The 15,483-nt window shown below is 39.7% G+C and overlaps 1 protein-coding gene across 2 annotated transcripts in view; it reads left to right on the top strand.

The window, feature by feature from the left end:
• fam172a (family with sequence similarity 172 member A) overlaps nucleotides 1–15,483 on the top strand; it is a 171,901-nt gene that overhangs the window by 72,645 nt on the left and 83,773 nt on the right. For both annotated transcript variants that reach the window (XM_046841224.1, XM_046841223.1), the window contains exon 7: nucleotides 8,231–8,434. In XM_046841224.1, the coding sequence (XP_046697180.1) occupies nucleotides 8,231–8,434 (204 nt within the window). The remainder of the gene's footprint in view (nucleotides 1–8,230; nucleotides 8,435–15,483) is intronic.

Raw genomic sequence — 15,483 nt, 5'->3', positions numbered from 1 at the left:
TTCATTTAAAAATAAAGAAAAAGTGCTTTTTTTTTTTTAAGGTAGTAAAAAATGTCTAAAAAATCTCTAAATTTATCTATTTATATACTTTCAGCAATGACCACATGACCTGCCTCGCCCAATCATAAGCAGCCTTGAACCAGGTGTAAAAAAATTAGTTGTGTAATATACATATTTGATTTATACACTAATTTTGTATTTTTTTTTTTTTGACCCACATTTATGCTATCAGCAGGATTTCACTTACTCCTGGTAGACACCTGAGTCTATATAGATCATCAGTACGGCCCTAAAGCTTCATCTATACCAAATATTCACAAATTGCAGCTGTAATAGTAGTCAGAAACACCTCCAAATTGTTAAGCCTAGTGTTTTTTTTTTCCCAACCATGTAGCTGGTACTCATTAGATCTCTTATCAGGTAACCCTGGTGTAGATATATATCATCATCTTTTAGTCCTATCTACTACATCCATCAAGGGACAGACACCACCTGAGGACCAACACTGAGCAGATATTTGAGCGTTATATAATTCTGTGTATGTGAAGAGTATTGCAGACAGGGTTCCTACGCCTTATAAAAACACGAATGTAAATGTATGGAATTTGATTTGAGTGATTTCCAGGTCTGGATTAGAACGAGGGGTAAAAAGAGTATTGAAAAACATTTGTGTTTACATACTATTGCCTTCTTTTTATATATATATATTTAAATATACAATTAACAATTTGTGCTAAAACAGGTCTTCACAAATTAAAAAAAAAACATAGTTTTCGTCTGAAAGCGCTCCACACGTTCACATTTTTTCGTTTTCACTCGCTTTCAGCATTTCCGCCTACCGTTTATTAACATTACGTCACTTTGAAACGTCACGGCAATGGCTGAAAACATTCATTTTCACGTCAAAAATCGTTTTCAAATGTATCCACAGAGCGTTTTCAAAAAGCTACGTTTTCGTTGACGGAAAACGCCATCCCAGTGGACAGAAAACCAAAACCCAGAGAATGATATGCGTTTTCAAACGAAAACAGATCAGTGTGAACATGGCCATAAGGTGTTTTTGTTAATGGACTTTAGTTCTGTTTTGTAGTTTCTTGGTAAACAGTACACGAACGATCCTTCTGTTGCTGTTGGATTGAATGTTTACAGTGTGAAAATTTTATAATTTAATATCACACTTTTTTCAAATTGCAGATTTAATAGAATGCTGTGCATTGACCGTTTGGTTTTGGTATGAATTTGCATGAACTACAGTAGCTACAATCTTCTGGCAATTATTCGGTAATCTATTAACATACGTCAAAGGTTTCGACTCTGACATGCATCGGAGATTGTAACGTAACGCATGTTATAGTTGAAATTAAAAATAATGACTTCGGATATTAAATACGGTCTAAAAATCTTTGCATATTCGAGTCTGGTCAAGTATGGGATTTTGAATTTTGATTGTTTTTCTTGTATTGCTGTTTTGTGTGTGTGCATATGTAGTGTAAATATCTCATTGACTATTAGTAGTAAGTTTGTTGGTCAGCTAGTTGTGTGTGTGTGTGTGTGTGTGTGTGTGTGTGTGTGTGTGTGTGTGTGTGTGTGTGTGTGTGTGTGAGATGGGAATTTGTTTTTGTTTGTGTCAGTATTCGAAGTGCGGTGGTAAATGGCATTTCCCCTGCGCTCACAGTCACTTCCTCCTGAGCGATTGACATGTTGCCCTCCTGTAAAAAGTTGACAAATGATTTCTGTAACATTTACTTACACAATCGATAGCTCTGACAAATTCCACCTGCGCCGTGATTAATGCTATACCAGCCTCTCTCCCCATCCTTCTCTCTCTCCCTGTTCAACCTCCAGGGGCTGCCGTGCACACTCCGAGCCGTTTGTGTGTGTGTGTGTGTAGCCCTCTGGATGTTTGTGCTTTGTGTGTGGTATTTCAGCAGCTTTATTAAGCACTAACTCTACTCTTATGGTAACATGAAGGATGTGATAAAAGGAAAAGAAAGAAAAGTGGAAGCTTTGCGTCTAAGCCGGTTTCCGAGCCGTCGTGTAGCGTCTCTGCTTAACCTTATCACACGTAAATTAGAGCCAATCTGTCAATGTCACACAGCGCTAAGGTCTCTTACGGCATGAAATAAACAACGTTGTCCGTTTCCATGAACGCGAACACAAGCGTGTTACATTTTAGAACATTCTCCCTCTCTTTTTATTTATTTTTTTTGTCTGTCTGAGACACGTAATAAGGAGACGGTTTATTCCACGTTAAAAAATCCTTGTAGGGTTTGCATTGTACAAGTTCTCTGAGAGCTTATCATTTACAAGTATTTTAATCCTTCGTTTCTTTCTTTCGTCCCGGCACAGGAACTTCTCGCTCTTTCCAAAGACCCATCACGTACACGCAATTTTTACATAACCACCTACATGCACGTCTTGGACCAAGGGTTATTTAAGGTCATTTGTTCCTTTATCATTGACATAACTGCTCTATTGGCAATTATTATCGTTTTATTTGTGTCGTTTCTCTTCTCTATGTGCTAATGTCATATTATTATAATGAGAAGTCTGAAGGTTTCATCTGTTTTGCATTCAATGGAAAGTTGCATATCCTATTCTTTCAATAAAACATGTTATAGATGATACATTGTAGATACAGTAAAAGGTGTAAATAGTACATTAATAGTAGTTCAAATAAGCTGTATTATTTTTGCTATATATTTCTCTGTTTTTGTTTTTTTGTTTGTTTGTTTTAGAGATAATATTACCAGCACAAACTCGAATTCAATCTCTTACACTAGTTTTAGAGTTGCGTCGGAGTTTACTTTAACACTCGAGCTGACACGAACTCCACAAGCTTTCAGATCTGTTAAAGATTCCTGCTTGAGTGAAAAATCCGTTTTTGTCCTGTTAGTACACAGGAGTTAACATGGTCTCCAGTTTGCTTTTCTTTTTTTTTTTTCACCACCTTTTTTGGTACATTTCCATAAAAAACAATCACAAATTCTGGTCTCATACTATTGAACTTAGACTATATTTTATTTTTTTTTTTTTATAGCAATATGGAAGGCTTTAGCGAGTACCTGCAGTATAAGCACAGTGTGAATAAAGCCCTCTGCAGATCTTCTATCCCCACTTCCTCCTCCAATCAGGTTGCTCCGTCCTTTCTGCCTCCAGCTTCCTGATTGGCTGGTCCTTCCAGCCGTAAGCTTACAAAGGGATGACAGGCTGTGGTAGAGCAGGACGCGCAGGCGCAGGAGGCCAGGCTGAGGCTTTGTGGTAATGGAGGGTCAGCATGTTGCTCGAGACGTCATCCACCAGCTTTGATCACGCACGCATATTCCCCCTCAGACGCCGTACGTAGGCTACACGTGCACAAACACACACAGATGTGTGCAAGTGTTAAAAAAAATAATAATAAATTACATGCATACACACATTTTCACACACACATACATATTCCTGACCGCTATTGGGCACGCTTTGTACCTGATAAGTACCATACTCTCTCTCTGACCCGAAGCAGTACGAGTCTTTCCCTTCATCACAGGACTATAGAGGAAGGGTGGGAAAAACGACAGAGAGCCTCTCTCCCTCGCTCTCCCGCTTCAAAGCCAAACAAAGAGCCGCAAATAGCTAAACCACTGGGTTGTCTGTCAGCGTGCTGCTGAAGACCCAATATTATTGTAAGCACGTCTCGTTTCAGCAGGACTGACTGAGGAACCGGACAGCTCGGCTCTGCCATAAGCTAAATTTATTAGTGTTGCCTGTAGACGGACTGATTTAGTGGACAGACCATTATTACTGTATTTACCGTCCATACACACACACACACACGCACAATGGAAACACTCGGCTAATACAGGGATTTTTGCATGCCTGTATGAACCTCATTCAGGTAGATTTTGTTTTTGTAGTATTTATTAAACGTTAATGGATTGTATTAAAGTGACAGGATGATAAGGTTTTTTTATTTATTTGTTTGTTTGTTTATATTCTTGGGGCTCATCAGTACTTTGAGGAACACCGACTAGCTGCATGTTTTATTAGGTGCCTGGAAATAGAGTATCGCATCACACTGTCAACATCAACCCGCATAGTTGAACCTATTTTTATGATCATTGATGAGAATATTATTATTATTTATAATAATAATAATATACAATATACAATATTTAATAATATAAAAGTCGAATATAAAATATATTATTGTTATTATTAATCATAATAATTAGATATTATAGTAATATATAAAATAAATAATGTAAAAATGTAATATAAAAAATCTATTATTATGATTTTATAATTTGCTAATTGTTGTTTTTTTCTTTCTATTTTAAAATATTTATTTAATATATAAATAGAATTTTTTTCCTTAAAAATATATTTCACTCATTGTGTCAATCGACTTATAAATGTAGCTCTAGTGCCTTAATTTGCTGTTAATGTGCTAGTGAAGGCACGAAAATAAATATAAAATAATAAAATGAGATGAATTTTTCTACATTTTTTCTGCCCTATAATATTTTTATATTTTGCACATTTAAATATATATATATATATATATATATATATATATATATATATATATATATATATATATATATATATGTATATATATATATATATATATATATATATATATATATATATATATATATATATATATATATATATATATATATATATATATATATATATATATATATATATATGTATGTGTAATATACTTTATATTTCTACCTCTCTGTATTACACTGTCTAATCTTAACGTCTTAAACCCAATCATGTATCACTCTTTGTTCACCCCGCGTTCATTTTATGATTTTTCTTTTTTTTTTTTTTTTAACCGTGCTTCATGTTCTATGTTTGTGTAAGGTTATGGATGTTAGATTGAAAGACGCGCTGTCAGTCGGTGAGATGAAGGCGCATGACGGCGGCGTAGGCCATTGTAACTGTGGGTGAAGGAGTCAGCTAGTTTGAGACAGACAGACAAAAGAACAGTTAAGAGGGCATCCAGTGGTGGGTTACAGAGGTCTGAGACCTACTGAGGGTCCACGGTGACCCAGACAGACCATTGGCCCAGAGGCCAGGCCTGCTTACTTTGCCCCATGAGGAGGTGCCAACCAGGGCACGGGGCATGGGAAGAGCCAGACATCCGATCCAGCCACTCAACAGAGCAAGGCGTAGAATTTCACAGATAAGCTTCTTTGCTGCCGCATATATACACGCACACACACACACACACACACACACACACACACACACACACACACACACAAAAATTTGAAAAAGTATCTATCTATCTATCTATCTATCTATCTATCTATCTATCTATCTATCTATCTATCTATATATATATATATGTGTAATATACTTTATATTTCTACCTCTGTATTACACTGTCTAATCTTAACGCCTTAAACCCAATCATGTATCACTCTTTGTTCACCCCGTTCATTTTATGATTTTTCTTTTTTTTTTTTTTTTAACCGTGCTTCATGTTCTATGTTTGTGTAAGGTTATGGATGTTAGATTGAAAGACGCGGCGCTGTCAGTCGGTGAGATGAAGGCGCATGACGGCGGCGTAGGCCATTGTAACTGTGGGTGAAGGGAGTCAGCTAGTTTGAGACAGACAGACAAAAGAACAGTTAAGAGGGCATCCAGTGGTGGGTTACAGAGGTCTGAGACCTACTGAGGGTCCACGGTGACCCAGACAGACCATTGGCCCAGAGGCCAGGCCTGCTTACTTTGCCCCATGAGGAGGTGCCAACCAGGGGCACGGGGGCATGGGAAGAGCCAGACATCCGATCCAGCCACTCAACAGAGCAAGGCGTAGAATTTCACAGATAAGCTTCTTTGCTGCCGCATATATACACGCGCACACACACACACACACACACACACACACACACACACACAAAAAATTTGAAAAAGTATCTATCTATCTATCTATCTATCTATCTATCTATCTATCTATCTATCTATCTATCTATCTATCTATATATATATATATATATATATATATATATATATATATAAATTACTCAAAATATATTATTGATTGAATGTCCCAAATAGTGATTGCTAATTATTTATTAATTGCTAAATAATTATTTAACAAAATGTTTACATTTTACAATTTGAGAAAATAAAACATAATTGTTATTATTGATTTGACCAGAACATAAATGCACCCTTTCACATTTCATGAACAAGCCGCTGTCCATAGCATGATGAGAATAGCCACGAGAGACGACACTCGCACCTCGTCACTGTGGTAGCAAACGTTACGGAGGTCACATCAGCGAATGCAGGAACGAGGCTTCGATCTTCTTCGAGATTTAATCCAGGCGATGTAGTCATTAGCGATACAGCCATAGAAAGAAAAGAAAGAAAGACAGAGCTACAGGAAGGCCTGTCTGACTGTCTTTCTTCCCTAGTCATTTATCTTGCCTGCCACCAGTGGGCAGTGGCACTAAACTTCACTCAAGTTGCCTCACCACTGCGTGCAACCACAAAGCCAAACTACTGCTGGCCGGTGCCTCTGTCCTCAACCAGAAAGTTGTCAGGGAAAGAAAAAACTGTTTTATACATACACGTCATGCGGACATCGTGTGGCGCGACCACGGGAATTTATTATGAGCAACTGGTTTAAAACGTATTTCTTACATTAAAATTTAGTTGCTAAATGTAGTTAAATTACTGTACAGAGTTTATTATAATTACTCTCATTATTGGTAATAATAATAATTATAAATAACGTAATAGTAATAATAAACGATCAAAATAATTCAAAAATGAAATAAAAAATATTGTCTTGTGCATTTAATTAGGAATCTGCCTTAATATTGTTATTGAGTTTTGTTTCTTTTAAATTTGATTGAGCTCTTTGTAATATTTTATTAGTTTTTTTAATGATTTTTATTTATATATTTTTTTTGAGCGGGGGTTTCTCAGCTTTATTAGCCGTAATTACTTCTCGCACTTTATTAGTTTATTAGCAGTCGCGCGGCAGGCCGAGCAGGAGGGCAGCCGCAGTTGATTTGTATTGATTAGAATGCGAAAGTGCTTCGTCCGCAGTACATCACGCGATCTAATTATGATTGTAAGATATCGACAGTTGCTTAATTTTTAATTAGCCTGTCGAGAATGACACTTGCTTTGTTGCTGCTTGCGTCGCGACATAATTCGTTTAAATTGGAGACGCGCGTACACGTGACCCCTAGGAGCGGGCGGAATGGGGTTTATTGACCTCCGGTATATTCAGATAATCAGATTTTGTGTTTCGTTCTGTTTGTGCACTTTTGTTTGACATTCGTTTTACTAGTTCAGCTGATGCGTTGAAGCTTTTCCTCTTTTCAAAATCTTTTTTTTTTGTTGTTTTGTTTTTTTTTTTTTTTTTTTTTTTGTATTATGAGTAAATATTTCCCAGGTGTCGCGAGTGAACTTTCAGTTACACCCGGAAAGCCAGGCTTTCATTATCCTGTCCATGTCCATTTTTTACCACACAGTGTTACAGAAAAGAACACATAAGTGACTAAGACAAAAATATCCTCCCACATTTTTTCACTAAATATTTGTGTCCCACAAATATACAGGGACGCCTAATCCATAGGGTCTGTATCATTTAATTAACAATATAAAACATGGAGTGTGTGGCTGTTTATACATTTCACTTTGAATTCGATTTTTATTCGGGGGCTAATCTTCTCTTTTTAGATATACTGATGTTTTACAACTTCGTCTGAACAAATGTTCCAGATTCAAGCAGGTCTTAATTTTGCCCTATTCTTAATAAAGGTATTCAGCTTTCGCTAAATATAACGAGGCCTTTTTGAGGTTTTGGCTGTTAATTAAAAAAAATTATGAAAAAAAGAAATCTAGCTGAAGCTGAAAGAGAAATCTGGAAATAAAGCAGAGTTCATGTGCGTCACTGAAAGCCTCGCTGTACAAGAACGACGAATCCTGCTAAGAGTTTTTAATAGAACTTCTTATCCCTTCTATTGCTTTTTCTCTTCCAGTCAACTCCTCTACCACACTGTCTCTCTCTTTCTCTCTCTCTCTCTCTCTTTTTCCTTTCTCCCTACGAGTCTCTCAGATCTCAGGCCTGTCTCAATGCCCCTCTGTCTGCTTTCAGCTTTGGCAACCATGTCGCTCCCTGGATACCTCTCTGCATTATTGCACACACAGTCACACGAAGCATTGTTCCTGCCTGTTAATTTGTTTGTTTGTGTTTGCGTCTCAGGAGGGCTACGGCGTGATCGTGCTGAACCCTAACGAGAACGCGCTGGAGGTGGAGAAGGTCGGGGATCCGTCTGCCGACGCATGGGACGAGCCGGCGGAGAAGCGCGAGCGCAAAGAGGAGTGCGAGGGGAAGAAAAAGAAAGACGGGTACGAGAAGTACCGCAATCCACAGAAGGAGCGTGAGACCAAGCGCTTCCCAATCCGGGTGAGTGAAGGATGGATGGGAGAGGGGAGGGGAGGCTGGAAACGAGAGCGAGAGAGATGGCGGGTGAAGCAGAGGGTAAGAGAGGGTTTAGTGGAGTTGAGCGAGAGGGCCACACGGGTGTGCGGTCAGGCTCGCCGAGTTTGGCAGCATTCCAGAGTCTGTGTGTACAGAAAAGGCTTCTCTTTACTCTCACTTTTCAGATATTCACCACCACCTCCCCACATCTCTTCTTTTCACTCGCTCACACATACTGTACACACATGAATGAGAGAAATGATCCAGTCTTAGCTGTAAAAAAAACAAAACAAAAAAACGCTTTTGACAGCCAGGGTTGTCAGATTCCATTAAAACGTTGCATTCAAACTTGAATCGCTTCAAATATTTTCTGGAGTTGACTCTCTGTGTCTGTGTAGGTGCATTTGTTTATGAATCATACCGTAGATTTATTTTTCCACAGACGAAAATCTGCACCAGAATCAACATCGAAAATGACCTTGGTGTTTAAAAAATAATTGAAGTTGGATTAATTTTTTTACATTTCTTTTTATTAGTCATTGACAAACTTGACTGTTGAGATTTACCCAAATCTTACTAGTTCTTTTTTCTTTAAAAAAAAATCCTACACAGGGTTCACATTACAAACAATAAACAGTCTCTAGACAGTTTTGCCAAATGCAAAATAGTTTCCTTTTTCCCTAGAAACAATCACAACACAATAGTGCACTACAGATCCATTTCCTCGAATTACCAATAAATAAATAAAGGAAGATGGTGAGAGTGGTGAAAGAAAGAGTAATTGGAAGGAAAGAAAGAAAGAAAGAAAGAAAGAAAGAAAGAAAGAAAGAAAGAAAGAAAGAAAAAGAAAGACTGACTGACTGCATGACTGACTGACTCCAGCAATGTCAGGAGTCGAATCAAATGATTACATTTATTTATTTAATTACAAATTCTATTCATAAATCTAAAAAATATATATATTTTTTATTAATCCTACATAGGGTCCACATAACAAAAATGTCCTTCATATAATATAGTCTCTATATAATAAATGCTCGCTTTTTTCCCTGTTATCTTCTCTTTACTGTTTAATATTGTATAATGTTTCATTTTTGCTGTAGTTTGTAGTCACTGACATCTGAAACATATGAGAAACAAACATAAAATCTGAATTTACTTAAAGTATAACACAATACAGACCACGTAGTGCAGTCCATGTCCATTCCCCTTTACCGCTGTAAATAAATAAATAAAGGTGGAGGTAATGCCAGGAGTCAAATTGAATGATCCCATTTAGAAAATACAGTTTGGCCATTTTTTATATTTTTTTATTTAACTACAAAACGTATAGTTTATAAATTGAAAAGTACATAGAGAGAGAAAAAAAAACCCTAAGCACAAACCGTTCTAGAAGAGTGAACGTGGATTTTCTTGCCCTCTGGTATGTAAATATTATTTAAAAAGTCCTACTTGTACTTTCTATTATTTTTTTTTTTTTTCAGGCCCTAGTGGAAATTCATTAGGCCTAGTGTTTGTGTAAGATTGATATTCTGATGGAAACGATAAATACTTTTGCAAAGCAGCAAATGGTCAAAATGAAACGAAATTGTATCTTGGCCACACACACACACACACACACGCGTAGTGACATACACACACACACACACAGTCAAACACACAGCTGAATAGGCTGATCAGAGCCATGTCCCCTGTAGCTGTTGACCATGAGATTCACTATCATTGCAATCCATAATTCCCCAACAGCATCCCATCAGATCTCTTATCGCCTTCTGCGGATACAACACTTAATCCAATACACATACCTACAGTACACACACCTTGGGCGCTCGATTTTTTATTTATTTTTATTACAAATTTTTTTTCTACACGGATAAAACCTGCCCAATCAAAGAGATAAACCAGATCTAAAGTAATTCGGCGTAGTGGACCGACAAAAGGAGGAAAAAAAATCTGTTGGCAGATCGTAAACGCTTTGTTTCAACGATGTCCGCGTTGCACGTCTACACGTGTGTACGCGAGCGACATCACACGCCTTATACTGTCAGTTACCGGCGTGACACGCGAGCGCCGTGCGAGCTGTCAACACGCTTCCTGTGCCACATCCAATGCTACCTTCACACGCAGTGTACCGAGAAGCACGATTATCCACGTTATTAACATCGCGTTTGGAAACTCCGTACAGCTCGCTAAACAAGACGGCCTTCCTATCGCTGAAGTAACTTTGACACCCTTCACTTATTTTAATGAATTCGCTTTACAACAGGACTCAACAGTCGGCTTGTATTTTTTTTCATTTTCTCCTCCTCCTTTTTTCTTCGCTTACACACATGGAAAAGGATGAGACAAGGAATTCTGTGAAGTAGCCATCAGTGAGTGCAAATCCTCGCACTTCAGCCATTCTCACTTTGACGTAAGCGTTTCATCGCCGCCCGCTGCGTGTGGAGAGCCACGTGGAACGAGGGGGGAAAAAAAACACACCATTCGATATGATTAGGAAGAAGACCTCGTTCAAGTCGTGCTGATGTCTTCATGTGTCGGTGCAGGCGCACCGCTAGGCACGAGGAAGAGCAGGGGCGAGGAGTTACACTCTCCGAGGCGATGGAAAGAACCCATAATAATGTCTTAATAAATATTTCAACTGGAATGGTTGAGGATTCATATAATGAGGTCTCTCCTCACCTCGCGACGCCGTGTCCCCAGAACCTTTTGCACTTTGTAATGCTAGCAGCGTGAGATCGTTAAAGCAGCACTAGCCAAGGTTTTTCCCAATTCTACTCTCTCACATTAGGCGAGTTATACATGCTCAGACAGCAGCAAAGGAACTAGTACAGGGACAGAGACTGACTGTATGTGTGTGTGTTAGTATAGTGTATGGACACCTGACTATAAGATTTTATGTTCTTTTTGAACATCCCATCCCACCTTTAGTTCACGTGTGCTGTTATAAGAATCTCCACTCTTCTGGGAAGATGTTCCATTAGATTTCGGAGTGTGATTTTGGAGATTTGAGCTCAGTCCGCTACAGGGGTGTTAGTTAAATCCAAGTACTGATGTAGGTGAGGTGAGGAGGCCTGGGATGCAGTCAGCATTCCAATTCATCCCAAAGGTGTTCACTAGCAATAGCAGGCTCAAGCTGTTCCGATCCATCCAATATAAACCATATTTCAAGATGTTCAGATGCTCAGGATTCCTTTAGAAAACCTTAAAAAAGTCATTACTCCCGAGTTCAAACAATTTAATGTTGGGAAAGAAAGAAAGAAAAAAAACACATTGCCATCTTCAAGCGGTCATGCGTCACTACAGGGACAGGCAGATTTTCACACGGCTATCTCGTCTTAGTCGCTTTTACATGTTTGAAAATGTGTTAATTACGTTCTCTTTGGCTTACATATCGGAATAACTGAACAGCTTCAGCTTCAGACTCTCGAAAGACAATTTTTAAAAAGTGATTCTGAAGTGTTTTTTTTTCCCCCCATCCAGTAGTCTGTAAAAGAGACAACGTTTTAGTTCACAGCAACTTCACGAGTCTTAACGCAACCACATTGGTCCTGAGCAATATATCGCACCACTTCTTATGCAGTGTAAACCTATGTTTTAAAATCCTCTACACAATGTTGTGATTGTGGCTAATCAAAGTGTTCGCATGCTAATGATAGTCATTACACTAACATGCGTATCCTGAATCTGCATACTCGGCATGTACCTGAAAACAGTAAACAGGAACCTGGTTGAGACTAGAGATGTGCAACTAGAGACTAGGGACAAAACAAGAACGCTGGAGGATCTTGATGTGTGGAGAGATATGAAGTTTGTGGGACAACCAGGTTCCTGGGCGGTGTTAGGTCAGCGGTTAAGACTCTGGGCTACTGATCAGAAGGTCGGGGGGTTCAATCCCTGCATCGCCCAGTATATACAGGCCCCTAAACAAGGCCCTTAACCCTCTGTGCTCCTCTGTATAATGGCTGAACCTGTGTTCTGACCCCAGCTTTCCAACGCCTTTCTTTCTTTTCTTTCCAGTTGTTGCGTTGCTGCAGTTGTTGTTTTTAAGTGGTGCGTTCAATCCTCCTTAGTAACTGCCTGGTCAGGGTTGCATTGGTTTGAGGTAGGCTGCTGGTTTGTTTCTGGTTTTAAACGTACAACAAAATTTTTTTTTAAAGAATATTTTCAGCAAGTACAAATTGGAATAATAGCTGGATGGGAGGAAAAATAAAACGCCCTCTGGTCACATGTCTCGAGTTGCAACCAGGTTGGTGTTGCCCGGATCAGAGTGGTTTAAATCCTAATACAGAAACCGATGTTTCCATCCCGAAACTTAAACACAGCCTTTTAATTCTCTGTAGCTGCGGTATTGTAATGGTTGTGAAGGAACTTTGTGGTAATTACTAGCAACATCCATCAGCATTCTGAAAGTTAAATTCTCTTGTCTCACCTCCATTCATTTCTTAACCAGGCCCTGACCGATTTGTTTGTGTCATGAAGCGTATTGGGCAACTTCTCAGGTGGGAGGAACGTGTGACTTTTGCGTGTGTTCATACACACTGCGCTCATATCTCTTTGGCTCGCAGCTTCAAGGCGTGTTTGTATTTGCGAGTCCACATGTGTGTTTTTCTCTCTTCTCCACCCATTCTCTCAGGCTCTAGAGTAGTGGGCGGGTCAGGCCCACTCTCATTCTCTGGAACTTTTTAATCTTTTCTTGCAGTATTGTACCAGGCTCAGGCTCCTCTCCTCCCCTCCTTGACTTCCTGCTGAGCTGCAGACCACCTGCACGTCGCTCTTCTCAGCCCAGGGAGCCTGTTCCTGCCCACAGTTGAGTTGATTAATACGCTTCCTTACCCTCGTTAAGGAGCCCTTAACTGCCTTTAGCACTCTTACTTTTTGCTCCCCCCCGGGGTTCATAGTGTCGGAGCCCCCAAGCCTGCATAATCTCCTAGCACTCTTAAAAGATCACAGCCCCAACGGCCCACGTCTAGTGTCTCTGGAGAGGACGAGAGGACGAGGGAGACGGGGAGAGGGAGAGGTGGGGCCAGCATACACAAGGTTTTTTTGGGAGTTCACTTTACTCTGAATTTGAGGCCTAATCCAGTTACCTATTTTCTGTCAGCCAAGCGGAGGAATAGCAGGAACAAAACCCACATTGAAGGCTTAAGAAGCTTCCAAAGATTTCATTCAGGCCTAACCGGGACAGGCTTAGGGCCCGAGCCCCTGAGGGAAAAGAGCCGTTTTTCCAAATGACTAGAATTTTTTTTTTTCTCACTTTTTTTCCTTTAGATTTCTTATTGTTGCTTTTTTGTTCTGAGACAGAGACAGGGAGACAGAGAGAGAGAGAAAGAGAGAGAGGGCATTGAGAAGCAGCAGCTTGCGCTGAGCGACGTTCCTCTCTCTTTTTTTTCCCCCTTCTCCGCACTCTCTCTCTGTCGCTTCGTTTATTCATTTCTTAAGTGCCTGCAGAACTTTAAGTGTCAGATCCTTGCGGTGGTGGCATGAGTTTATTGAACGCTTTGAGTACATGGCTTTGCTCTGTTTCTCTTTTGTACATCATCTAGACAATGTTTTACTTCTCTTGTATAAGGTCAATGGTCTGTATAAGACCACTTATTTGCATCATTTTACAACTCTCAGACCTGTTTTATGTCAAGACTTTGGTTTCGGAGAAGTAAATATTCAGGATAGTCCGTGTTAATGTTAAAGAAATAGCCATTTTAAATTGTCATGCCTCTGAAAGATGGAAGATTATGATGAAAAAATCATATATAAACTGAGTGATATGAAAAAGTTTTGACTAGTTTTTTGTAACACGCCAACAGCACAAGGCTGCACGCACAGTCACAGGGAGCACCGACCTTCATAAGTCAATGTGTCAAAATACATCGTCCCGTGGACATCGAGAGCTGTGCAACTGGTGCTATTGTGACCACGTGTTACCATGTCTGCTATTATGACCATGTGCCCACCCTGTCAACGAGCCCTCCTCACACGAAGGAAACAACATGATCTCACTTCCGCACCCACCCTACTCTTTGACAGATCACGGCGATCCGACTTCGAAAAGAAGATTCCAGGACACATTTCAGAAGTATTGCTGTGCAAGGGGAGTATTTTGAAGGTGATAGTGTGTAAACGTGGATAAATAAAGTACGTTCTTTTAAACAGAGCTCGTCTCGAAACTTTTTAAAACTACCACAAGGCAAGTATAAGCTGTAGTATGCTGCCTATGAATAAACTTATACAGTAGCTGAGCATGAACATTCTGGTCCTGTCTACCTGGGCTACTGATTTGTCCACATTATGTCCCATGCTTAAAAAAAAAGGAACTTAAATAGGCAAATGAGTAAATAATACCATGCCAATGGTATCACGTTTGTGCAGCTGGACTCCCTTTTTTTATCTGGCCTCTAAATCCCCCTCAGCAATCCTACTGCATGAGAAAGTCGGTGGTGTGAGCGTTGATTTGGAGTCAGCATCAGTCCAAGGTGACATGCAGACCGGGGTAGTGGATAATGTTCACACAGCATGTACCCAACAGCCGCCTCTGTCTCCTCAGGATCGCCATCCATTATTTATCCCTTGTTTTTCCTACTCATATATTCCTCACGGGAGCATCGGAATCCGTGTTTTGGAGATGTTCTGTTCCCCTATGCCTGCCTCGTACACGACTAACCCGCACGTCTTCGAGATAAGACCCGGACTGGGTTGAGCTGTCAGGAGGAGGCAATATGTATTCCAACTGGCTATTGCATCACCTTGAAGCTGTCTTTGTTCACATCTCTTCAGGACACTTCTTAAAGCCCCAAGCACGGGCGAACTTTGGCCTCCGAGACCTTGTTTGTGACCTTATTGCAAGGACATGCGTGCCGACTGGCCCGGGCTTAATTAAACGTATGAACTTATGACACAGCCGAAGCAAGGGTCAATAGCTAAGGTCCGTGGGCGCTCACCTGTTTAACCCGTGCGTATACGTCCGCCGATGTACTTATCGAGTTTGCAAGTATGTCAGAAAATATCGATTTATGGTAAACGTATGTACAAATGGA

The sequence above is a fragment of the Silurus meridionalis genome, chromosome 27 (genome assembly GCF_014805685.1).
Source record: "Silurus meridionalis isolate SWU-2019-XX chromosome 27, ASM1480568v1, whole genome shotgun sequence".
Classification (NCBI taxonomy): domain Eukaryota; kingdom Metazoa; phylum Chordata; class Actinopteri; order Siluriformes; family Siluridae; genus Silurus; species Silurus meridionalis.
The sequence above is the reverse complement of the archived record's forward strand: the minus strand, read 5'-3'. Positions and strand labels throughout refer to the sequence as shown.